The sequence below is a fragment of the Rhinolophus hipposideros genome, assembly GCF_964194185.1.
Source record: "Rhinolophus hipposideros genome assembly, chromosome: 11".
In the NCBI taxonomy this organism is placed as follows: Eukaryota; Metazoa; Chordata; class Mammalia; order Chiroptera; family Rhinolophidae; genus Rhinolophus; species Rhinolophus hipposideros.
In genome coordinates this window covers 30,439,682-30,465,846 of record NC_138057.1, presented here as the reverse complement: position 1 = coordinate 30,465,846, position 26,165 = coordinate 30,439,682, and the positions used below count along the sequence as shown (strand labels likewise).

The 26,165-nt window shown below is 35.2% G+C and overlaps 1 protein-coding gene across 3 annotated transcripts in view; it reads left to right on the top strand.

The window, feature by feature from the left end:
* Positions 1-26,165, top strand: part of UHRF2 (ubiquitin like with PHD and ring finger domains 2) — a 70,589-nt gene that overhangs the window by 17,865 nt on the left and 26,559 nt on the right. For all 3 annotated transcript variants that reach the window (XM_081066757.1, XM_081066756.1, XM_081066758.1), the window contains exons 4-5: positions 15,826-16,044; positions 25,089-25,198. In XM_081066757.1, coding sequence (XP_080922883.1) covers positions 15,826-16,044; positions 25,089-25,198 — 329 coding nt within the window. The remainder of the gene's footprint in view (positions 1-15,825; positions 16,045-25,088; positions 25,199-26,165) is intronic.

The following is a 26,165-nucleotide window of genomic DNA, read 5'->3' as shown; positions in this document are numbered from 1 at the left end:
AATTTTTATTGAGTAGTCAGCTCCAAATGATTCAATAGAATGTGGCTATCAAATAGCTATATCGTAAGGATGTTTTTTAGAAGTAAGATATCTAGAACAAGGCCAGTGGTGCTGCTGTTGTACTGGGCTGGTTCCCTACTTAAAATATTGTTTTCTATCCTCTGTGCTTTAAGAACAATACCAGCACGACCTGGCGTGTCTACAGAGTAGAACCCAAAATGTAAAAATGTAAAACCATCAAGAGTAGCTGAAGGATAAAACCATCAAGAGTAGCTGAAGGAACTAGATATTTAGCTTGAAAAAACTTGTATCATGCTAGCTTTCACATTTTAAAGGCTCTGTCTAGAAGGAAGTTCTGTAAAACATAGAAGTTTCAGGACAATGTAAACTTCTTACCAGCCACATCTCTAAAGATAGAGAAAGGTCTGCCCTGAAAAGTAGCCAATAAACAAGCATTGGCCATCTTCAACCATAGACTGGGAAAATCAGTAGAGACGTTACATTGCAAAGAGAATTTATGAAGTTAGACTGGTTGGATTTGATGACCTCTAACTTCTGTACAATTTTTACTTCCAAGACAGTATTTCTCAGGTAACGTTTTCGTACTTTAGCTTAGTAAATAAGCTTTAAGTATTTATAGGCTATATCGCATGTCATTTATGACACTGATTAAGTATTTTTATTTTCCTCAATAAACTAACTTCATTTTTTTCCTACCTACAGTAAATTGAAAGTAATCTTTGAAAATAAATTGAAAGTAAATTGAAAATTAATCTTCATTAATAATCATATCTCCAAACCTCTGAGTATAGCAGTACAATTTGAGCAAGCTGTCATTTAGCCAAGACAGGGAGGTATCATACGTGGGACCCCAGGAAACCTGCATGAAGAATTCTTTTGGGATATGCAGTGTTTGTTAGTTTAAAATAGCACTGGTTAAAAGCTATTTTTATAGTGACCTTACGCTTCTAATAGGCTAGATGAATTCTCATTGAAATGAACTTTGTTAAAACAATTGCTGGTTCAGAACAAGAAATAGTTACATAGGCTCTTGCATCTTCAACCCCCTCTAGCCAGAGCAGAGTTAAAAACAGACTTTTTCTCTGAGGAATGATAGGTATTACAGATTTATAGTACGTAATAGGTAGAGGGGTTTCTTAACCTCCAGAAGGCCAAATAAGATCCAGTAGTGGACATCGTTTATTTCCTAATGTTTCTTTGTTTTTCCTCAGAATTACAGATACAAACATTGTTAAGTTCATAAAAAGCAGGTTATGTTAAGAGATTGGTTTGAAATGTTTCAAAGTTGAATTTTACTGTTTGTAAGGGTCCCTTTTCTGTAGATTCCAATGAACATAGACTAAATTTGTGAGGGCATCTTGTGAAGATTTTGTAGTTTGTCAGTCATAAGGCCTAGGTTAGGCTTGTTGCCTTTGATTCACATCTTATGCAAATAGTATAAAACAAACATGGAGTTAACATCAAAGTGCCTGGTACAAAGTAGATATTTGTGGTGTTTTCTTCCTGATTGCTATGTTGTACTACTCATCTGTTGTCACCTTTTTCTTAGCAAAGGTGTTGTATTTTTAGAACTTAGCCAGCCTAGTAAGTACTTGGGGAGAAAGAGTTGGCAGTAGGGATATTAAATTTAGACTTCAGAGATTTAGATTCTAAACGATTCTTAAATACTCCTTAAGATTTTTAAAAGCACCCTATTAGCAAGCATACACAACTTGGATGTGAGAGCTGCCTTTTTTTCCTCCGAAAGCCATCATTACAGGGGAGAGACTGTGCGTTGTCGAAACCTCTATTTTTAGTGGTATTTTGGACAGAAAAAAAAAGGGAAAGGGGATTCAGCAATGAGCAAATGTCAGGGTAATATAGGCAATTATAAATCGTGCAGTGGTTAAGTGGTCAAATAAAGGGAGGGAACATTGAATTTTACCTTATCTCATAGTAACCTTGTACTGTATACTCCATAGCTTTCTACAAGTTGTGTTTATTCCCATAAATTATCCTCTCTACAGTTAAGGTACTTAGAGTTTAAAATTTTGAGGGCCTTGAACATCTAAATTCACAAAGCTGTGACTGTGATCTTGTAGAGACCCTGAACCATTGTGACGAAGACACATGATGTTAACTGAAGGGAAGTGTAGTAGTCTTGGAAAAGGACAATCATTTTCTTCGTATTTCTAGTAGGCTAATATGTCTGTGGCATAGCTTACAGTGGTTTAGATTTGTGTGCCAAACTCTGAGCTAACTTTTTATATGGATGCTCATGTAATCTTTAGCATAAATATAATATTAGTTACATTAACTACCATATGAAGAGACCAAGACTTAATTATCTTTAAGTTGCGAAAGGTCACACCTATTACATGATCTGACTCCAGAGTCTATAGTCTGGCAATAATATGCAATATTGCCTCTCAGCCTAAACATGGTATGTATGGAATTGGTAGTAGCTTACACTTCTATTGCCTTCAAAGGTCAACCTTTTTGTATGACTTCTAAAGACTTGTTTTAGACTTTGGGATTTCAAGGAGGCAACAAACATAAACTTCTGTTGAATTAAACCCTAGTTACCCTGTTTCCCTGAAAATAAGACCTAGGCGGACCATCAGCTCTAATGTGTCTTATTTTATAAGACCCCGTCTTATAGTAAAAAAAGACGGGGTCTTATATTAATTTTTGCTCCAAATGATGCATTAGAGCTGTTTGTCCGGATAGGTCTTATTTTTAGGGAAACACGGTATGTAAGCAACTGCGGCCACTCTATTGAATTTAATCTTTAGTTATCACTTTGGCTGCTTTATCAGCAGATAAAGGCTAAAATCCTTTCGTCCTAAGAAACATCATTTCTCAGTGGATTTGGTTTAGATTCATTTTAGTTAACTAGACTAGTGGTTCTCAACCCTGGCTACACATTACTTGTCTAGGAAGCTTTAAAAAATACCAGTGCCTGGGACCTACTCCAAGAACTTCTCGTATGATTGGTCTGAGGGACCGCTAGGCATTGGTGTTTTCAAAAGTTTCCCTGCGCTTCTAATATGCAGGGAACCACTAACTCAGACCAGTGGTGCGCAAGTGTAGTCTTTGGCCAGGAATATCAACATCAGCATCACTTATTAGAAATGCACATTCTTGGGCTCACTCCAGACATAATGAATTCAATCTCTGGGGTGGCCCAGGAATCTGTGTTTTAATCAGTCATCGGGGTGATTGTGACACACACTCGAGTTTGAGAACCCCTCATTAATAGATGGCTTTTGGCCCAGCCTTATCAATTGTTATCAGGTACTTGCTACTAGAGCAACAGGGGAAAAAGGGTTGATAATGACAGTTTAACTAAATATAGTAAATATATTTTATTAAAGGCCGAAGACCTGATGAATCTGAGTGTTCATCCTTATTTTACTGCATGTCTAGGGGTTTATGACTTGCTGACTTTTTCCATTTTGTTGCCCTGTAGACAAAATTATTAGAATTAAGTCTTTCTAAAAGAAATTATATTTCATTCAAGCTAAGTGATCTGTATGTAACTATAAATGAGGGACTATTTTCCACTGTGCAGTTTTTATCTGTATTAACTTTGCATAGAAAGTAATGTCCATAATGTGTTTGTGGGGAATTTATCGATTATGATCTGTTGGTAAACTTCTTGAATGGGAGAAAATACTCTGTAATAGTTGAATTTTTGTTCTGAGATCTAGTCCTGGTTCTTCTGTTTAATTAGGCTCTTGAGTATACCAGTCAGTCATTGTAAGACAAGCTTTCTGAACTTGACCTAGTGTGGAACAAGATCTCAAAATCTCCCGATATCTTCTTGTTTCTAAGGATTCAACATGTACCTTTAGTACTACAGGTCAGTTAAAAAGGTGAATTTGGGAATACTATTCTTGTTAGTGAAAGTTATTTTATTTCTCAATCCTAGCTTAAGAATGAATAATTATTGTCTGTAGCTAAGCAAAATTGAAATCTTTAAACAAGAGTAAATGATTGCTAAGAGTTTTCATAATGACATAAAAATTGCTATATGATCTTCCATGCTCTATGTGTTCACACTAAAATAGAATTGTCAGTTTACCTCAGAAACAAAAATTCTTTTGTTTTGACTTTTTAGTAATTTATTCCCAAGTATCCTTTTAAAGTATAGTAGTTTAAGCCAGTAATTCTCATATTAAAATAACACTATGTACCAGGTACTGTACAAATACCTTACCTAGATTACCGCATGTAATCCTCATTAAAAACTCAGTGAAATAGATACTTTTTACGTGTAAAGTAAGAATAACTGGAATTTAGAGAGATTAAGTAATTTGCTCAATGTTGGACAGCTAATAAGTAAGTGATAGATCTGGATTCAGAAAAGCACATACTTACAACCACTCTATCATACTCTCTCTCATTTTAAGAGAAGCGTGCTTTTAAAATAAAATGTTAATATACAGCATATAGGATTGTTAATATAATTTAGAAATTTTCTGTAAGTCTCTCGTTATGATGCTTTTGCAGAACTGATAACTTTAACCACAGGTTCTCTACCTGTCTTTAAACGCCTGTGTGCTTTTCTGTGGGGAGAATCCATAGCTCATTAGTATTAGAAAGATTTTTAAACCAAATAGGTTAAACTGCTTTTAAAACAGTATCAAGGCTCTACCACGGTATTGAAATCAAATGGAAATGTCATAACATCACTTAGGATTTGGAGGATAACTTAGGCTGTAACTAAAAGCTAATGTCTTAAGATAATGTCGTTGCTCACAGCATTCTTTAAGATTTTTCAAGCTATTCTCACCCTCTGATGCGTGCTATAGAGTAGCTTTAATTATGGCTACTGCAAATAGAAGTCAGGGAGCCGGTTCTGAGTAAAATCAAGTGGTATTTTGAGCAGTTTTTCTATAAAATAACAAAACTGATTTTCTTGAAGATTGATACAGAGATCTATTGCTAAAGGAGTCCCAAACATGTTTTGTGCAATATCAAAATGTAATGATTTTTAGGTTTAATGGTAGAAAAGGAGTAGGAGATTTTTTTTTAATCAAGCCAAAGTGTTAGGTTGATCTTGAGTACAGGGACCTGGAATGAAAGGCTTAGTTCCAGAACCCTGGTGCAGTGACCAGTTTGCTTCTTGGTTGTTACTAACATACTTATCTACCAAAGACATATTTCCTCTAACTTTCTATGACTTGGCAGCGTTCTGAATGGATAACAATCAAAAGGAGGATGGAAGATGTTAGACAGGTCTGTGACCTTACCATTTCTCTCTTATTGTGTTATAAGATCACTTGGTACTTAGAAAAATGACTTTACACGTAACAGATGATTTCGCCTTTTCAAATTTATACGTCATCTCTTTACGTCAGTGTTTCTCAAAAAGATGATCAGCAACACTCCAGATTCAACCAGGTAAGGTGTTTAAAATGCAGGTTCCTGAGGGACACCAAACCCCACCCCCACTTCCTACATGGGGTGGGTCTGAGGTAGGGCCCAGGAATCTGCTTTTCAAACAGGTACCCCAGGGGCCTGTTAAGTATTCACAGCAGTGGTTCTCTTTTTGTTCAGGCATTAGAATCAGAATTTGGTTTGAATTCTAGGTCTTTGGTTTATTGGTAAGTTTTTTGTTTAGTTGGAATTCTTTCAGCCTTAATTTCTTCGTCTGTAAATATTTGCCAGACTCACATTCTTTTTTCCTAATAATCTTGAAAAGTACCCAGTAATAATAGAATCAGACTTTCTGGTTTTCATGTATTTATTAATAAAGCCAGGTTATTTTGGTAAGTACTCTTAAATAATACAGATTTATCTTTGGCATAGGTATTTTTTAACCTAATATTATTTTCACCATTATCAAAACAGTTATCCACCATTGTTAATGTGTTCTACAAATGAGATTTATTTCCATGTAATATGTAAAGCTACTGAAAGCAGTTTTAAGTAAGTTGTCTGTGAGTAAGCTTTACATTTAAGGTGTGAAACTTAGTGATGTTATCTATTAGATTAAGAAATGCTTTCTTTTTGCATGTGGTATGTCATTAAAGATTTGCTAAACTAGAACATGCCTCCAGATGAATGGTGTCCTTATTTAAGTATATTAGTGCCAGGAAGCCATGTTTTAAAAGAAGGTTTCAGTTGATAGTGCTTTGCTTAATACAGTTTTAGTCTTCTAAAATTATTAGCTTACAAGCCACCTAAGAAAATGTATGTAGTTCTACTATTTTATAATAAACCTATCTTTTTAAATAGTGCTTAATCAATTTCCATGAAATTTAATTCTCCAGACTTAATGTTTGTTTTGTCAGTTGAAAACAAAGTGAGTTTAGGCTAAGATGTTACATAGTTAAGGATAACCAAAAACCACTCCTTTGAAGGATAGCTCTAAAAGACATCCAAAGAGTATTTGAAGCAATAAAAGTGTTACTGGGAAAACTTAAGATTAGGGATATGTAAGGATTATTTGATAATACAGACTTTATAACACCAAAGTGGTTCTAAACTCTCAGGGATGCAAAATAGCTAACTAGAATAATTTATCTTATACCTGTATTAGAATAATACCTTGACTTCAGGTTCTAAGAACAAGAGGTCATGTAATACAAGAAAAAAAGACCCTATTTTCATTCTTCCATAGGTATTAGCTTTGCTCTCAGCACAGTGTAGATAAAATTGGCCTTCATACATCCCCACCTTTCTGTGCTTCAGTCTTTCAGGATATCTTGAGCCCTGTTTTAGAAGTTGTTCAGGCTTCCAACACTTCCAAAATGTTTCATACAGTCTCCTGCACAATTTTCTTCAGTGCAAATGCTGAAAGAAATCAGCTGCTTGGACCAGCTTGCACTGGTTATCTTCAACCATACATTAACCCTCATGGGAGGGGGGAAATGCTGTGTTGGGAATTCCCTATATTTGAAAAGACTTTCTCTTGAGTACTGTTATAATTAGCAGTTCAGCTGACTACACGTTTTTCATTTTTAAGAACACCAAGAACATTAAAAAGCCTTTTCTTATTAGTTTTGCATAGAATTCTGTGGTCCCATACATCTGAAACTGTCTAGATCAAGGTTTCTCAAGGAAGAAGAGGAGACACAGCAAAATCAAGGGGATCTTTTTGAAATACAGTGGTCACAGTTTATTATAGTTGATGAAGAGCTTTAGTTATTTAAAAGCAGACTTTTCTATTTAATGAGTTGGTTGTTTCCAAATATTTGTCGGCCTGGTATATTCTAAACACACTAAAGTTTGAACACAGGTGCTCCTTAATGAAAACTGGGTGTTTTACAGTGTAAGTACTGTGGTAGAAATATGCACACTTTCCTTTTAGAGTGCCTAGAGCTCTGAGTGTACAAGATAGAAGAGATACTTCTGTATTCCTGAAGGAGAACAGGATGCCAAGGATAAAGTTGTAGGAGATGAGGGGTTACCTGAGGGGAGGTTCGTATGGCTGGAGAGTAGGAGGTATACGGTGAGTAGTAAGATAAAACTAAAGGTGAACGAAGATTTCCAGTTAAACATGGCAGATTAAGTTGGATGTTTGTTTCCACTTCTTAAACGCTCCTAGAAGACAGTAAAAGAATAAATGCATAAACTCCCAAGGACAAAAAAATGGGATAGAAATAAAAGACAGAAGAGAAAACAACAAAATTTTGAAAGGTAAGAAACTAATGGGTAGATGACACCTAACGTCGCAGGCCAGAGAAAGCTGAAACCTCAAGATGTGAAGCCAACAAGCAAGTGAAATGGCATTGAATCTTTGGGAGGCGCAGGCCTTGGACTCACCACGTACCGTGGAGGTAGGCACATGGAATAAAACTGAGAACAAGCAGATTGGTTAATTTATATGAAAGAGCATTTAAACCACTCGCACCCTACTCAAGATTTAAACCAAGAAAGAGGAGGGAATAGTATTTAGGAACTGGGATTCAACATAGGATGTAATGAAAGGAGATCCCAGCATGACAGCTGTGAAACACGTCTGGGCCTACAGAGCAAGCTGTTCAGGTTAGGGTAGGACAGAGGTCTCTAAAGAGATGTCATGAGTCCAAAAGATGAGTTCCTGAAATGTCTGAACACAGGAGTTTTACAACTGGCAGAATGGAGATAATACTACTAGGTACATAGAAAACTGAGCAAATCGGAACTAAAAAGCACTAAGTACTCTATGGAAAACAAAACTGTGGAAGAAGACAATTAAAGCATACTTTATTATTTAGCTGTGAATATTTAGTCAACATGTAAAAAATGTGAAATAAGACTGGTTTTCACAAGCATTTTGGTTTGTATAAAGTGTTTAAAAGCAAGAAAAAGTTGGGTCAGTATAAGAGTGTGGGTCTAGAGCCAGATGATCAGTTTGAATCATGCCTCTGCTTACAGCTGTCTAAACAACTCATTTTGCTTCTGTGCCTCATCTGTATAATAGGGATAGAATAGCAGCTCCCTCTACTTAGAGTTGTTGAACACTTAGAGCCGTGCCTTGTGTTAGCAATTACGAGGGAGAGGAGGATAGAGGCAAATGAACTGTACGGAGGGATGGGTTTAAAGTTTAAAGTAAAACACAAAGTCTTAAAAATACGGCCGTAAATAAGAGAAATAGCTAAGCGTTGAAAATGATTGCATCTAGGAAACGAGCCAGGAGTGTAGTAGGCCGGGGCAGGAGGCTGCTTGTCCTAGTTACAAGCTGTGATTGTTAACTTTTTGAATTTTATACACATACAGGAAAACTTCAAAAAGTAAAAAGAGCCTTTTGTTTGGATTTTAACTTGAACTACAAAGCATTTTATTTTTGTAAAAATCTTTAAATTTATGCAGAGAACGGTATGGTGAACCCATCATCTAGCTTCAGCCATTGTGAACCCCTGGCCAATCTTGTTTAATCTATAGCAGCATCCCCAAGCACCACCGGATTATTTTGAAGCCAGTCCCAAACCGTGTACCATTTCAACCAGAAATGGCCTTAGCAGTTATGTTGGGTGCACTGCTCAGAACTCCATTCAAGAACTTGCTGACCAGCTGCAAGAAGTGAATGCAGTTAGCTGACAACTTTTAGTCACAGCACTTTTAAGATCTGCCAGTGTTTGAGACAAGGCCACACACTCTTCCTGGCATCCCACCGTGCAGCCAGTGACTAGGTATGGCAGCAGTTCTAGGGCCTGGCGATTTCTGCCCAATGTACCCTGTGGTCCGTCTGCACCAAAGCTCACCAGTGGACTCACCAAGACTTGGTCAGACTTCATCATGCTTTGTCATGTTTTTCATGCCCAATCTTTTCTTTCCTTTCAAAGTGACAGCATTGCAGTCTAAGGGCTTTTGCTACCGAGTCCTGTCTTTCTCTCCCTGTCTTTCATAGGCTCATCTTCATCTTGACATCTTCTCAGAGCGTTCAACTAACAAAAGATCTAAAAGGATACTTCTTCAAGTGTAGAAAAGAGCTAACATGTTAGACCTGAAACTGCTATGTTTTAAAAGGTCTGTCTGTGTGGTTGACCTTTGGCTGGTGTTTGGGAACTCCTCTTTTAGGAGGATTTGCATCATTCCCTGACAAGAATGGCTCACTGTGCCTAAACTGTTCTTGTAAACAGTATGGTTTATGCTGAACACCTGCTTCTGGGAGTCTGGAATTTTGGTATGTGCTAGGCAGCGAGTGCTTATGTAACCAGCCCCTGATAGAAATCTTGGGTGTTCTTTACATCTGTAGTAGATAATATTTACATATGTTGTTATAATTTGTTGCTGGAGGAATTAAGCATGTTTTGTGTGACTCCACTGGGAGGATTCTTTGAGTTTGCACCTAGTTTCCTCTGGACTTCACCTCGTATGTCTTTTTCCTTTGCTGATTGATTTTGCTTTGTATCCTGTCACTATAGTAAATTGTAGGCATGGGACCAACTACATGCTGTCCTGTGAAAATGAGTCCTGTAAGTTCTCCTAGCAAATCACTGAACCTGAGGATAGGCGTGGGGACACTAACACATTAAAAAAAAAAAAATTAACATGAAATTCATAATGATTCCTTAATATCAAATAGCCAGTTAATGTTCACTTTCTTTTCTTTCTTTTTTTTTTTTTATATATTCTAGAATATGTATTGGTAAACTAGAGAAGTGAGCCAGCTGTCTGCTGCTAATTTTTTAATGTTCAGACTTTCTTAATTGTCTTTTTAAAAAACATACTTAGGTGGTTCAAATAAGGATCAAAAACAAGATCCATCCATTACATTTAGTTCATAGGTTAAGTCGCAACCTACAGATTCCCCCTACTTTTTTTTTTTCCCCTTGCTATTTATTTGTACAAGGCAAGTGACAGTTTATTCAATTTTCCTATCGTCTGGACTTCACTAATTACATTCCTGCAATGGTATTAAAATGTTCCTCTGTTAATGTTAGTTTTCTGAAAGTTTATACTTATATCTAGAGGTTTGATTGGATGCAGATTATATTATTTAATAAGACTAGTTGAGAGATAGTGTTTACTTACCAATTGTATGGCATTGGAAGGCACAAAATGCCTGCTTCTCTTTTGTGGTAAGCTTTCAGGAGTTGTTGGCCCAATCCATCTCTTGCGAAATTTGCTACCAGCTTTTAATGGTTTTAGCAGCCATTAATCTTTACATAGGTCCACTGTTTTCATTAAGTTTTGCAAAAATGGTGATACCTCATTGTCTTCATTGATTAACTATTATTCTTCCACAAATAACCAGTTGGTTCATATATGAAAGGTCAGATAAACGATTCATTCTTGAACTTTTTCGGTGTTCAGAGTGATTAAGTTTCCTAGCATCCTCCAAAGGTTGGCCAGTGAGGTTTTTACTTTTAAATATCCTTATGAACTGTTAGATTTTAACACTTGTAATCTAACTCAGAAATTGTGCCATCTCTGGCCTGTGAAAACTCAAGTTGAACATGACATAATGGTTTTTAAGAGCTGCTTTGCATTCAAGTGCAAAAGGATGTCCCAAGCTATTTTTCTACTTCCTGCCCAGGTTTGGATTCAGCCATTTCTTCAAGGAACCCTAGTACTTTTTAGTTAGAGACGCTACTTAGAACACATAGTCTGGGCTGCTCATTGATACTTGTTTGATTGTGTTTCTAGATCTTCTCATTGGATACAGCTAGGAAATACTTAAATACACCATAGGTTTATGTTGTTATGTCCAATTAAATATGGAGTTAAACAGTTATAATTTAATATTTTACTTTTTTTTACCTTATCTTGAAAATCATTGTTCCTAATAATACCATTGAGTTGCTTTATCCTACTCATGGTGGTTTTAGATGAGCAGTACTAATATTGCAAACAATATGATTACTGAAAAGTGGGGTTTTTGTTTTGTTTACTTTATGTCCTAAGGAAATAACTCCATTGGGAATATATAGTTAATTTAGTGTATTTTCAAGTCACTTGCAATATTTCCTGTCTGTATAGTTAAGCCATCAGTTGTGTACTTTTGTTTCATTCTGCTTTTAATTTTTAGGGATTTGTCACATTTTGTTAATTATGTTTTATAATTATATGAAACACTACATGATTCTATAGGTAAATCTCCATTCTACAGATAAATCTCCAAATCAAGGTACATTAAAAGAAATTCTGTCCATCCTGGTTCCTCCTACCCTATTTGTTAATAGTAACCATATTTATTAGTTTTGGTTTACCTTTCTGTTTCAAAATATAATGGTGTGTGTATAATTATAGATATACTCACATATATTTGTATGTGTACATATGCAAGTGTATATGTACCATATTTTGCTGTGTATAATGTGTACACTTTTACCCAAATTTGTTAGGGAAAAATAAGGATGTGCATTACACATGGGTAGTACTAATTCTATTTCCCTGAAAAAACGTGGTGTGTATTACACATGGGAGTGCATTATACACGGCAAAATACAGTATACTCAATATTTCTATTTCCGTACACATTAGGTAAAAAGCACATTGTAAATGTTACTTGCATATTGCTTTTTTTCAGTTAACATATCTACCCATATATATCACTCCGTAGCAGATAATCATATTCCTTTTTTATACAAGCACAATATTCCATTATATAATTGTATTATTGTTATTTTAAGTGGTTTCCTGTTGTGGACATTGGTTGTTTCTAGTTATGTTACAGATAGTGCAGTTATGAACAGCCTTGTGTAGTGTCTTTTCATGGGGATTTTGTTATTAATGTTTGGGTGTATTCCTAGAAGTGGAATTCCTGAATTAGAAGGTAAATATATGCGCAATTTTTCTAGCTGTTGCCTAATTCCTCTCTACAAGGGTACAGTACCACTTTTAGTCCCATTAGTAATGTACGCGAATACGTGTTTTCCCATAGCCTATGAACATACCATTATCGAACTTCACAAAATATTTTAGGTACATCTGTGGTTTAGAATCTTTGGCAAAAGTATGATACGTACTGTAAGGTATGATCCTAAGAACAGGGAGATGTGTTGGGCCTTAACAGTAGAATCAGAGAAATGCAGGTCTTCATTTAACGGGGTATAGTTACATTAAAGAAATGTTACCTGTATAGTATAAAAAGGACTTAGTAACTGGGTGGGGATATTATGAGGAATTGGTGATAACTCGTAAGTTTCTGGGAGTATGCAAAGTTTCCTCTAGAGAATATTGAGCATCAGCAGATTATGTGATGGGGGAATTCCATCTTGGATACTTTGAATTTCAGGTCTTCTGAGATATCTGTGTTAGAAATGTAGTTGGATATGTGACTTTAGTAAGTGTGGTTTATGTGCCCCTTCCATGTTTTTTTACATAGCAATTGACTTAACATCTCTTTGGCTAGAATGAGAACAATGTTTTATTTTCATGACTTATCATTTACAGAATTACTATACACATACAGAATATATGTACATATTCTCTACAATATAATTCTGTTCTGAAATCTACTAAATATAATCGTACAATATAATTGTGTTCTAAATTGCTAAAATTTAGTTCCAGGGAAAACAGAGCTTACATTCCCTTGCTCTAATGTATGGAATGATTTATTTTGCCTTATCTCCAATAAACATGATTGTATATATAATTTTAAAACTTTAAGTATTCTACTTTGTTCAAAATATTTCCATTCTTGGTGTCTAATTTTGGCAAACGTAGGCAAATAAATGTAGAATATTTTGCCGTTGAAATATGTTTTTTCACTGTATTAAGTATACAGAAATACATGATAATAGGACATCAAAATATAATTTTCACATTACAGTTGAGGAAGGAATCTTTTCTAAAAGAATAGCCATCTATCATGTGGCCTTAAGAATATTGAGGCAGGAACAAATTCACAACTTTAGAATTAGAAAAACCCTAAAAGATCTATATTAACTTTTTTGTTTTATAGGTTATTTTCTGACAGGCCAATGTAAAACAACATGAAAAGGACCTGTAAATTTAGGTTTGACCATTAAAAATGGAATTGAAATGGGAAAAGAGTAGAACCATAGACATGACTTTGTACTTGTTAGATTTTCTTTAGGATTATTTCTGTGATAATAACAAAATATCAGCAACTGGCATTTACTTACCAAGCCATCATCTACTGTTTTAAGCACTTTACAAGTCTACTCATTTTAGTTCACAGAACAACCATATGAGATACAGTTATTTACCATTAGGTATAGTTTACACATGAGAGACAGTCACGGAGAGGTTTAGTAACTTTTCCAAGGATACACAGTAGTAAGAAGCTAAAAAGAGAATTTAAACCCAGGCAGGCTGAAAAATAGAACATGTTTTGAGTGAAGACACCAGGATGATAAGATTGAAAATCTTGTCACGTAAGTTGAAGGAATTTATTTAAAATGTTTTTGTTTTGGAGAGAAGATTGAGGATGGCAGGGACACTTAGACTGTGAAGTATTAGGTCTTTCGTTTGAGACAGTGTGTGGATTTCTTCATGGAAATGAAGAAACCTGTTTCTTCATTTCTATGAAGAAAGGGCATAGGATGAGTTCCAAAGCTTATTTTGATCCAGTATTAAGTGTCTTCTGTTCCCTATGTCAAAGCTATGTGAAGACAGAATGGCTTTTTTTTTTTTTTTTTTTTTTTTTTTTTTTTTTTTAGGGTTAAACCCACCCCCTCACCATTTGCTGTCTGAAAGGTTGCATAGTTATTTGGAAGGTTTATGGTAGAAGGGAATTAGGGCACTGAGAGGATAACATGGACCCCTTGCTAATCCTGAGATTTTCAATTAACTAAAAATTGAAGTGACTTGATTAATGAGTTAATTAACTGAAGATCCCAACAAGGATTAATCCATTTATTCTAAATGAATTAGATTTCTGTGCGAGTTTTAGGCTTGCATACCGTGTTTCCCCGAAAATAAGGCCTAGCCGGACCATCAGCTCTAATGTGTCTTTTGGAGCAAAAATTAAAGAGTCTTATATTAATTTTTGCTCCAAAAGACGCATTAGAGCTGATGGTCAGGCTAGGTCTTATTTTCAGGGAAACACGGTAGTTCTTGTTTGATTCAGAAGAACCAAGGCTAGCTGCTAGAGCTGTTTCCACCTTCAGGCGGACTTACATTTTGAGCAGGCCACTAAGTAGGTTAAGGGTTGGTGGTCTCTTCCCTTAGTTTCTATTACCTTATTAATGCTGTCACACTGGGCTATGATATTTCATTATTGTGTTCCGATAGCATAATAGGTTATCAAACTTGAACATGCTTTGGAATTTCTGAGAGGATTTGTGAAGATAGATTGCTGGGCCTCATTCCCAGCGTTTCTGACTCAGTAGATCTGAAGTAGAGCCCATGAGTTTGCATTTCTAATATGTTCCCAGATGATGCTGATTGCTGGTCTGGGGACCACACTTTGAGAACCTCTGCTGTGGTAGTTTAGTCTGCCCCAATAGATTGAGCTTTCCAAGAGCACAGACCAGATGTTATTCATTTCTTTGTCCTGCTAATACCAAGCAATACATAAAGGTGACAGGTCTTAATTTTATAGAAACCATTGTGGACTGTTACATTGCAGTCCTTTGTCTGCTGATACTAGAAATTAGGCCTAAAATTGGAAGCTTTAAGTTCAGGTCAGATGTAGGTTTAAGTTTACCTTTACAAACAGAAAATCAAGGTTCTGTTAGAATTCTTTTACATGGTTCTACTTTCTGATAGATAAAAAATTCTGGAGTTTCTTTGTTTCTGTTTTTGTTTGCCATTACTAGGGAGCTGGCTGCATGTAAGAACTAGACTTTTATTTTTCTAACTGGAAAAACTGAGTCTATTGAAACGTACTGGGTTCATGTTCTTAGTATTAAAAAGCAAATGGCAGAGCTGGAAGTGGTTCCAAATTCAGGAAGAGCTTGCAGAGCTGGAAGTGGTTCCAAATTCAGGAAGAGCTTAGCATCTACTCCTATTAAAGTAATTCTTAATATTGTAATAACTATGTATAGTGCCAGGTGGGTACTAGACTAGTTGGGGGGGGGGGTTCGCTTCGTAAATTATATAAATGTCTAACCACTATGCTGTACACCCGAAACTAATATAAAATAATACGGAATGTCAACTGTAATTGAATAATAAAAAATAATTTTTAAAAACTAATTCTTAAACTTGAGTTAAGACAATGTGGAAAAAAAAACCACTTGTGTTTCTTTTACTTAACTGTACTCCCACCCCTATAGCCACCCCCTCCCAAGCTAGCAAAGAATAGTTCACTAAGATATTATCAAGAATTATTTATTCTGGCAGTTAAAGTCATGAATAAATAAGTGCCATTAGAATAATATTAAGTTTTTATATATGTTACACGTAATTGTAGTCTTCTTTAGCAGTTATCCTAAGCAGTGTTCTATGATTGTTCTCTTTCTCTCTCCTCAGATACCCAGAAAGTGGTACTGTAGAAATAAATGTGAAGGATCTTCGACCACGAGCTAGAACCACTTTGAAATGGAATGAACTAAATATTGGTGATGTGGTAATGGTTAACTACAATGTAGAAAGTCCTAGTAATAGAGGATTTTGGTTTGATGCAGAAATTACTGCATTGAAGACAATCTCCAGGACCAAAAAAGAACTTCGTGCGAACATTTTCTTGGGGTAAGAGTCTCTTCATGGATGCCATTTAATTACTGAATTAATCAAGGGATGTAATTTTTAGATATTAAGCACACGTTCCTTAGTTTAAAAACAGGAATCTATGAAAGATGGAAAAAAAATTTTTTTACATTCTTGAGAATTTTTTTATTAAGAATGGCCCTTAAATCTCCATAGCTACTTTAATGCTAGAGGTATATTTGAAAGGATGTTGGAGATAACTGAGTGTTCTATAAGAGAAGTCCTTGCTTACCTCACAGGATTCTTATAGATTAAGCCAAATAATATACAAGAACATTTCAATGGCCAGGTTGCTATGAGGATCTGTGTTGATGTAATAGCTGTGAATGTCTGCGTAACCAGCTATTTACTGGACTCGTAAGACTATCTGAAATTTTCCTTTATAGTAATTTTCTTCAACCTGCAGAATTTGACAAGCTTAATGAAGAAAATTCAAAAGGTAAAATCATCAAAATACCAAATCATTTAGGTATTTTCATCATTAATCTTTTAAAAAAAACTTTTAGATACTTCCCTCAAGTGATATAGTTCTATGCATTGTTTCACAACTACCCTTTTACACTTGGGAAAATATTATCACCATCTTTTTAGTCCAATTCTTCTGAATAGAGTTTATTGTATGAGTAGTCAATAATTAATTTTAAAAAAAGTCCGTTAATGTTTGATATAGGTATTTTGTGGATATGCTTTCCTGGGTTTGATTTGATGATATTTTGTATAAGATTTTGAATGTGTGTTGAGTAAAATGTGCATGTTAAAGTTTCTTGTCTAGCTGTGCTTCACAAATTATGCTGGTTTTATAGATTAATTTGGTGGAATATTATTTTTCTAGCTTATGGTAGATTTGTGTTCTTTTCTTGAATGTTTGGTAGAACTTGTCAGTAAAGTCCTCTGTCGCTGAGTTTTCTTTGTGGGAAAATTTTTTGATTGATTCAATTTCTGTAATGATCATAGGACTATTCAGATTTCCTAGGAGTGTTTATTTTATCTAAATTTTAATTTACTGTCATAGTTTATTGGGTAGCCTCATCCTTTAGTGTGTACAGTCTTTGTTATAATGAAAAGATGGAGAATTTCAACTGAAAATTGGAATCTATAATATAATCATGGAGATTCAAGAACTAAATAATATAGTATCTGAAACTAACATCTCATTAGATTGGCTTAACAGCAGGTAAGATACAGTAGAAGATAGTATTAGTGAACTAAAAGGCAAGTCAATGAAAATATTTTAAACTGCAACATTGAAAACAACACAGAATAGACAGACATATGGGACTTAGTGAAAAGGTATGTGCTGGATTTATTTACAGTTCCCAAAAAGAGAAAGTATGATGAAAACAATATTTGAAATGTAGTAGCTAGAATTTTCCAAATTGATAAAAGATATCTGCCTAGATTGAAGAAATTTTGTGAGCCCTAAGCAGGATAAATGTAAAGAAAACACAGTGGCATAAGGCTGTTGAAAACTCAAGATTAAAACGAAGGGAAGATGAGTGATTTTTCATCAGACATAATGTAAACTAGAAAACAATGGAATGGCATCTGAAAACACTGATAAAAAATTCTCAACTTAGAAATACAGTTCTAATGAAAATATCCTACAAAAATGAAGCCAAATTAAAGACATTGTTAAAGCAAATATGAGAGAATTCAACACCAACAGACCTGCACTAAGAAAAATACTTAAAGGGAGTTCTTTAAGCAAAAGGAAGGAGATCTCAGATCAAAACATGGAAATACAGGAAGGAATTAAGAACAGGAATGGTAACTATATGAGTAAGTACAAATAGATTATTCAAAACAATAATAGTGAAGTTTAAAGTATGTGTAGAATAAAACACATGACAACCATGCGAAACTTGGGGTTGGTAAGTGAAGATGTGAGATTCTGGCATTGTCAGTGAAGCAGAGAAAGTAAGCTTAAAATAGTTTGATTTGTGAGGTTTGCATGATGCAACCCCTAAGAACCACTAAAAATAAAATGTTTGCAAGTGAAGAGAGTAGAAATGGAATAATAAATATTAGAATAATCCAAAAGAAGGCAATTAAAAGTAACACAAAAAGGTGGATAAAAATAGAAAACATAGTAAAATGATAGACACCCAAATATATCAGTCATTATATTAACTGTATTTGAACTAAATGTTACAATGAAAGATAAAAGATCAACAGACTAGATTGAAACAAAAAACAAAACCCATATACTGCTTGTAAGAAAGACTCCTTAATTAAATATGAAGTCACAGAAGGTGAAAATACAAGAATGGACGGATTCTAAGATGACAACAGCATAGATTTTTAATTTCCCTAGATGTCCTTATGAAAACGTCTAGAGCGACTAAAATATCCAAAACTCTTGGGCAACATCTGCAACTGTTTACAGTGACCTGGTGTTCCCCACAAACACCAAAATAGCTGGTGGGATAAACAACTGACAGCTACAAGACCTTAGTGGTGTCAGTGTCTGTGCACGAGGAAGAAGAGGGTACTACAGGGTATATGATGGACCAAGTAACTACAAAATAATCAATTAGCTCAGCAAGCTGTTTTAAGAATAGCAGCTATGGTGGCCACCTTTCAGAATGATCTCCAGTAATTCCTGCTTCCTGGTACTCATAGTTCCCTCTCATATTTTACGAGGGTTGCTCTGTGTGGCCACCAGAATATGGCAGAAGTGATTGTATACCACTTCTGAGATTTGGTTATAACAACACTGACACTTCCATTTGGGGCTCTCTCGGATAGCACTTCCTCTGAGGGAAGCCAGCTGCTGTGTTGTAAGAATTCAGACAGCCTGTCATGTCAGTCTTTCCCCTGTTGAACCTTGAGATGAGAATGTAGCCCTGGCCAGCAGCTTGACCGAAATCTCGTGAAAGATCTTGAGCCAGAATTACCTAGTTAAGCTCCTTCTAAATTTCTGATCCACAGAAACTGTAATGATGCTAGTTTTACGGTGATTTGTTATGTAATACATACAACAGATGAAGCTAGAAGGGATAGGCACCCCAGTTTGGATGAGTACACGCAGTTTGCAGTGAGGTCTAAAGGGATTAGAACCCTATGAACTCTCAAAATCAGTCAGCTAAAGCTCCAATTCAGGACAAAGCCCCATGCTAAGAAGAAACTACTGTGAATGCAATCCAAATTGAGTAAGACAGGGACAGTAAAGTGGAAAAGGGTCCAGTTAAAAACAGGGGAGGTGAACAAAGACAGGAGATTTCAGAAAGTAAGTTTCCATAGTGTCTTTTTAAGAAAAATAAGTTTTGAAGCATAATTTAATCCATTAATATGTAGTACATATCAAGTGAATATTGACAAGTTATCTACCCATAATCCAGATATAGAACATTTTCATCATCCCCAAAAGTTCCTGTGGGCCCCCATTAAAGTGTGGGGGGCCCATAGGAACATAGGTGGTGGTGGGACCACCACCACCACACTCAGCTTGGGCCCCAGACAACTACTGATCTGATTTCTATCCAATCAGATTAATTGCCATAGTATTGAATGCTTCTTCAGAAAGCAACAAAAAATGTGAACTCTCTGTGGAACTCTCTGGCTGTGAACTAGCAAAGCTAAGTAAAATTATACCATCTAAAGTTTTCAGCAAATCAGTTTTACGAAAACAAGAGAAAGAAAAGCATTGATGTCAAATTCCATACAAAATTAGAAGAAAAATAAAAAAGAAGGAACTAGGATAACACCCTTACAAGGAAAGCATCCCAAAAAGACATGCATCAGTCAAGCAAAGGTGAGCCAAGGATTTGAAGTCTAGCCCAACTGGCCTTCAATATAAAGGCTGGAGACCACACTCATAAACTTGGAAGAACTAGGAGAGGCATTGGACTCCTGAACCTTGCCTGGGGGATTGTTTAAAGAACTAGATTCAGACCATCGAGATGATCGAAGAGAATTTAACAAAGAGTAATTGTAAACATTAAAAATATTGCTACCTTTAGAACTAAGGCTAAAGGAGATATATAAAGGAGAAAGTATAATACGTAATGGTTATATGACCTGATGCTGTAAATATAACTAAGATATGGGAGAAATATATGGAGAAATTTTAAAGTATTTTCAGCAATCATAATGACAACTGGTGAGAAATGTGTGTAATGTGAGATAAAACAAAGAAGTATTTGTAGCTTTCTAATTTTGGCATCACTGGTGTCTTTGAGAACTAGGAATTTCTGATTGGGGAAAAAAGGAGAAACAGATACATGATTGTTTTTTAAAAAGTAAATTTACCTTTTAGTCCTGAATTTTCAGAAAGTATTTATATGAACTCATGAGGTATTTGCTGCAATGTGTTAATGTGCATGTTTCAATTCTAGTTCTGTCCACTGAAAAAGCCTAGAAACAGTGAGCAGTCCAGTTGCAATAAGCTTTTCTAGTGCTAGGTTGTGGTTTTGAAATACCATGTCCACCTAAAAGAAACCAAGCTTCCTTGGAGATAGGACTCCAGGCTGGGGGAAGAAAATGTACAAGGTAAACTTGGAATATCTTGTCTTATGGATAACAAGGAAGCCCACAAAGTGCTAAGTCTTGTCAGAAAAATTTGGGAGTCAACTGGATGATCCCAATGGCCAAAGATGAGACAATTTGAACATTGATAAGGAAAATAAATAACTACAGTGGATTGAAACACCTCAAATATGTGAATTCCTAGTAATATAGAAAATCATTGGTCCCCTATGTAGGATGTTAAAGGAACTATTACTTTTAAAAACTGCTAAAGAAAGCATTTAATCTATATTTGTTAAATGAGCTATACCACCGACTCAGCAAATAGTTCATGAAGTCAAGTTTCTCTTTATGGAATTATTCCAGTAAATAAATGAGAAGGAAATGATAGAACTGGAATATCAACATTTTCTAATCCCTGGTGAATCTAGGCATTGAGCATCTGTGGCTGCTGTCATCATAGGAAAAGACCACTAAATAACTAGATGCTTCCTGATGGAAATAGACCTATAAATAGTTTTACCAAAAAATGAACCTGGATTTGATTAAGCATTTATAGCAAGGTTTGACAAAATTTTTTTGTAAAAGGCCAGAATACTAAATAGTTTAACCTTCAGTGGCCAGATGGTCTCTGTCAAAACTACTCAACTCTGCCATTGTAGCAGGAAGCCAGCCATGAAGAATACATAAACAAGTAGGCATAGCTTGTTCCAGTAAAATTTTATTTACAAAAACAGGCAGTGGGCCAAGGATTTTTTACTTCTACTATGAATCCAACTATCAATTTACTGGAAATACAAACACCAGAAACACTATTTAAAGTATGTTTGGGGAATGCAAATATCAAAATCAAGACTATGGGGAACTCTATAGAACAAATGAATTACAAACACTTTGTTGTAGTTCAACAAAGTGCAATGAAGAAAGCGATAGTACGGGAATTTATAGATTAGAGCATTCTTTTATTTTTATGTATTCATTGGGGTAACATTGGTTGGTAAAATTATATAGGTTTCAAGTGTATAAATCTACAATACATCATTTATATATTGCATTGTCTGTTCACCGCCCAGAGGCAGGTAGTTCTCCTTCCATAACCATATATTTGATGCCCTTTACCCTCTTCTATCCGTCTATCCCCTTACCCTCTGGTAACCACTAAACTGTTGTCTGTGTCTATGAGTCTTTGTCTTGTTCATTTGTTGCTTTCAGTTTAATATCCCACATATGAGTGAAATCACATGGTTCTTGACTTTTTTTGTCTGACTTATTCCACTTAGCATGATAATCTCAAGATCCATCCATGTTGTCACAAATGGCAGTGCTTCATCTTGTAGCTGAGTAATACTCCACTGCATACATGTACCACATCTTCTTTCTCTAGTCATCTATCGAAGGACACTTTGATTGTTTCCATGTCTTGGCCACTGTGACTAATGCTGCAATGAACTTTACAGATAAATGTTTTCAGATTTTTGGGGCAAATACCCAGAAGAGGGATGGCTGGGTTGTTTGGTAACTATTAATTTTTTGAGGAGCCTTCATACTGTTTTCAATAGTGACTGTACCAGTTTGCATTCCCACCAGCAGAATATGAGGGTTCCTTTTTCTCCACAACCTCTCCAGCACTTGTTACTCCTTGTCTTGTTGATGATAGCCATTCTAACAGCTGTGACGTGGTATCTCATTGTGGTTTTAATTTGCATTTCCCTAATAGCTAGTGAAGTCTAACAGTTTTTCATATGTCTGTTGGCCATTTGTATGTCTTCTTGAGAGAAGTATCTGTTCAGGTCCTCTGCCCATTTTTTAATTGGATTATTTGTTTTTTTGTTGTTGAGTTATACAAATTCTTTATATATTTTGGATGTTAGCCCCTTAACGGAGGCATTGTTTGCAAATATCTTCTCCCATTCACTTGGTTGCCTCTGTTTTGTGGACGGTTTCTTTTGCTGTACAGAAGCTTTCTAGTTTGATATAGTCCCATTCATTTATTTTTGCTTTTATTTCCCTTGCCTTTGAGGTCAAATTTATAAAATCCTCTCTGAACTCAAGGTCCGTAAGTTTAGTGCCTATGTTTTCTATGTATTTTATTGTTTCAAGTCTTATATTGAGGTCTCTGATCCATTTTGAGATAATTTTGGTAGGTGGTGACAGATAGAATTCCTAGTTTATTTCTTTTCCATGTGGCTTTCCAGTTTTTCCAGCACCATTTATTAAAGGGCTTTATTTTCTCCCTTGTATGTTTTTTGGCTCCTTTGTCAAAAATTACCTGCCTATATATATGTGGGTTTATTTCTGAGTTTTCAATTCTATTTCATTGGTCTGTGTGTCTGTTTTTCTGCAATACCATACTGTTTTGATTATTGTCGTTTTGTAATATAAATTGAAGTCAGGGGAGTGTGATACATCTAGTCTTGTTCTTCTTAGGATTGCTTTGGCTAGTCCGGGTCTTCTTGATTCCTTACAAATCTGATGATTTCTGTTTGTTTCACGTATTTTAAAAATGCCATTAGAATTTTGATGAGGATTGCGTTAGATTTGTATATTGCTTTGGGTAATGTGGCCATTTCAGTTATGTTGATTCTTCCAATTCACGAACTCAGAGTATCTTTCCATTTCTTTGTTTCATCTTCGATTTCTTGTAATAATGTCTTCAGTTTTCAGTGTAAAGGTCCTTTACACCGTTTGTTACGTTTATTCCTAGGTATTCTTTTTGTTGCAATTGGAAATGGAATTGGTTTTTTTTCATTTCTTTTTCTGAAATTTCCTCGTTAGTATATAAGAATACAATGGATTTTTGTACATTGATTTTGTATTCTGCCTCTATATTGTATTTGTTTATTGTTTCTAACAGTTTTTTGGTGGAGTCTTTAGGGTTTTCTATATAAAGAATTATGTCATGTGCAAAAAGTGACAGTTTGACTTCTTCGTTCCCAATTTGGATGCCTTTTATATCTTTTTCTTGCCTGATTGCTCTGGCTAGGACTTCCAACACTATGTTGAATAACAGCGGTGAGAGTGGGCATCCCTGTCTTATTCCTGAAAAACATGGGCAAAACTACATCATATGCTTAGGGAGGCAGACAGGTGTTAAGATGGAAGAAAATTAAGGTAAATGTAACTCTTGGGTGGGAGCATGTCAAGGACTGAAGTAGTTGGCAGTTCTTTTTTTTGGTTTTTTTAAAGATTTTATTGGGGAAAGGGAACAGGACTTTATTGGGGAACAATGCGTTCTTCCAGGACTTTTTCCAAGTCAAGTTGTTGTCCTTTCAGTCTTAGTTGTGGAGGGCGCAGTTCAGCTCCAGGTCCAGTTGCCGTTGTTAGTTGCAGGGGGCACAGCCCACCATCCATTGTGGGAGTCGAACCGGCAACCTTGTGGTTGAGAGCCCACTGGCCCATGTGGGAATCAAACCGGCAGCCTTTGGTGTTAGGAGCACGGAGCTCCAACTGCCTGAGCCACCAGGTTGGCCCAGTAGTTGGCAGTTCTATCTCCTGTCATGGTTGGTGATTACAAGGATATGTACCTTATATTTTGTTAAACTATATATTTGTCTATGGAGTTTTCTGCATTTGTGTATTTGACATTAACAATTTTAAAAGAGAAGATGAAAGGATGTAAAGCCATCAAGCAAATGCTGACCACAAAAGGTATACTTTTGAAGCAGAATTCATTAGTAGAAATAGAGACATTTCATAAAAAGGTTTAAGAATCCTAAATCTGTATGTACCAAATAATATAGCTTCAAAAATATAAAGCAAAAGTTGACATTAAAAGGGGAAATGTACATAGCCATAGTCATAGCAGGAGACTTAGAAGAAACACATGCAAACAGGTTTTTCTTTTTAATGGTTTCATTTTTTTACCTAGAAATTTAGTATATTTATTGGAAATGTGTTTAATTTTTTTATTATAGTTGAAAGTATCATTCTTTCTAGTCTTTAACTTAAATTTACAAAGTAGCTATCTTCTTACCACGTAATCTAAGTGATGTCTCTAAATATTTTTCCTAATACTACACTAAATTACACTTAACTTCGAATATTAATTAATTACTATTGTATTTTTTCCCTATTGGAAACAATAACTCAGAGTAATTGGAATAATTACTGTACTAATTATTAATAACTTCGAATTATTATTAATAATTAATGATTATTAATAACATCGAATATTACCTAATTAGTGGTGTATTTTTTTCCCTACTGGAAACAATAACTCAGAGTAATTGGAATAATTACTGTATTTCCCCGACCAAAATAAGACCTGGTATTATATTATTAGTATAGTATGGTATAGTATAGTTTATTATAGCATAGTATAATTATATTATAATTAAAGACCCGGTCTTATATTATAGTAAAATAAGACTGGGTCTTATATTAATTTTTGCTCCAAAAGACGCATTAGAGCTGATTGGCTAGGTCTTATTTTCGGGGAAACACGGTATAAATCACAATTTGTAAACAGTTCAGTGAGTTTCTAAATTGACTTTTAATTATTATTTGCATAAGATTTTGCTGGCAGAAGTTAACCTTTCTTTCTTTTTTTTTTTAAATAGGGGTTCTGAAGGAAAATTAAATGACTGCCAGATAACATTCGTAAATGAAATCTTCAAGATCGAGAAACCTGGAGCCCATCCTCTTTCATTGGCAGATGGAAAGTTTTTAAGTATGATTTTGTTTTTTGTGGGCTTAGACTACATATGTTGTACATGATTGTCATTTTAATTGGCCAGGGAATAACTTTTGAGGCAGTGTAAAACTGTAGACTATACAAATTTATTTTCAAGACAGAAGTTTTGATCTAAGATCCTTTTCAGTCTAATGGAGTTTTCTCAGATGATAAAATTTGTTTTCAAAGAAATGTTTTCTCATGTTGGCATTTTGTTGCCATTTTTCTTGCTGTTTCCTCTATTATAGTTTCCCACTATAACATAAAAATCCCACTTCAGTGATTTTGTGGCCATCCAAAATTAATTTTTAATAATAAGACTTGTTATACTAGTAGAGCCTGAGAATAATAGTGCCGATTGATCCTTAAACTTCTGGGAGGTGGTAAATGAGGTTTATATAATCCTTAGAATATAGCCCTACCTCTTCATTGTACATATTTTAGTTGCTTAATATCATACAGCTACTTGGTGACAGAGGTGGGACTAGATTCTGGGTTTTTTCATTCATGATTCACTTGCAGTCTTTCCAAATAGTTTATAGTGTCTCATACTTTCTTAATTCTCAAGTTTTTATGGTGAGCAGTCCATTAAGTTTAGGCTACATGTCAATGTCTGGTATATGCTGGAAAAGAAATACTCAAGACGAATTGAGTCCTGCCTAACCTCTTCTTACCACAGTTGTGCAAGATTACAAGACAAGAACTTGAACAGATCGATAGACTTCCACATTACCAGTCTAGGCCATTCCAGTTTTTTGAGGCTGCAATGTTAATATAGCTAGATTTGAATTAAGAACTTTAAGGCACATTCTGTATGACTACTTGTATGGTTATGTCTTAGAAATAAAGATAACTTGATGAGTAAACCTATTTAATGTGACTTAGTCTTTCTCAGTAAACACAGTAGAAAACCAAGATTGACTAGGTTATTCTTGTGTTTTTCTGTTTTCTCTCACTCAGTATA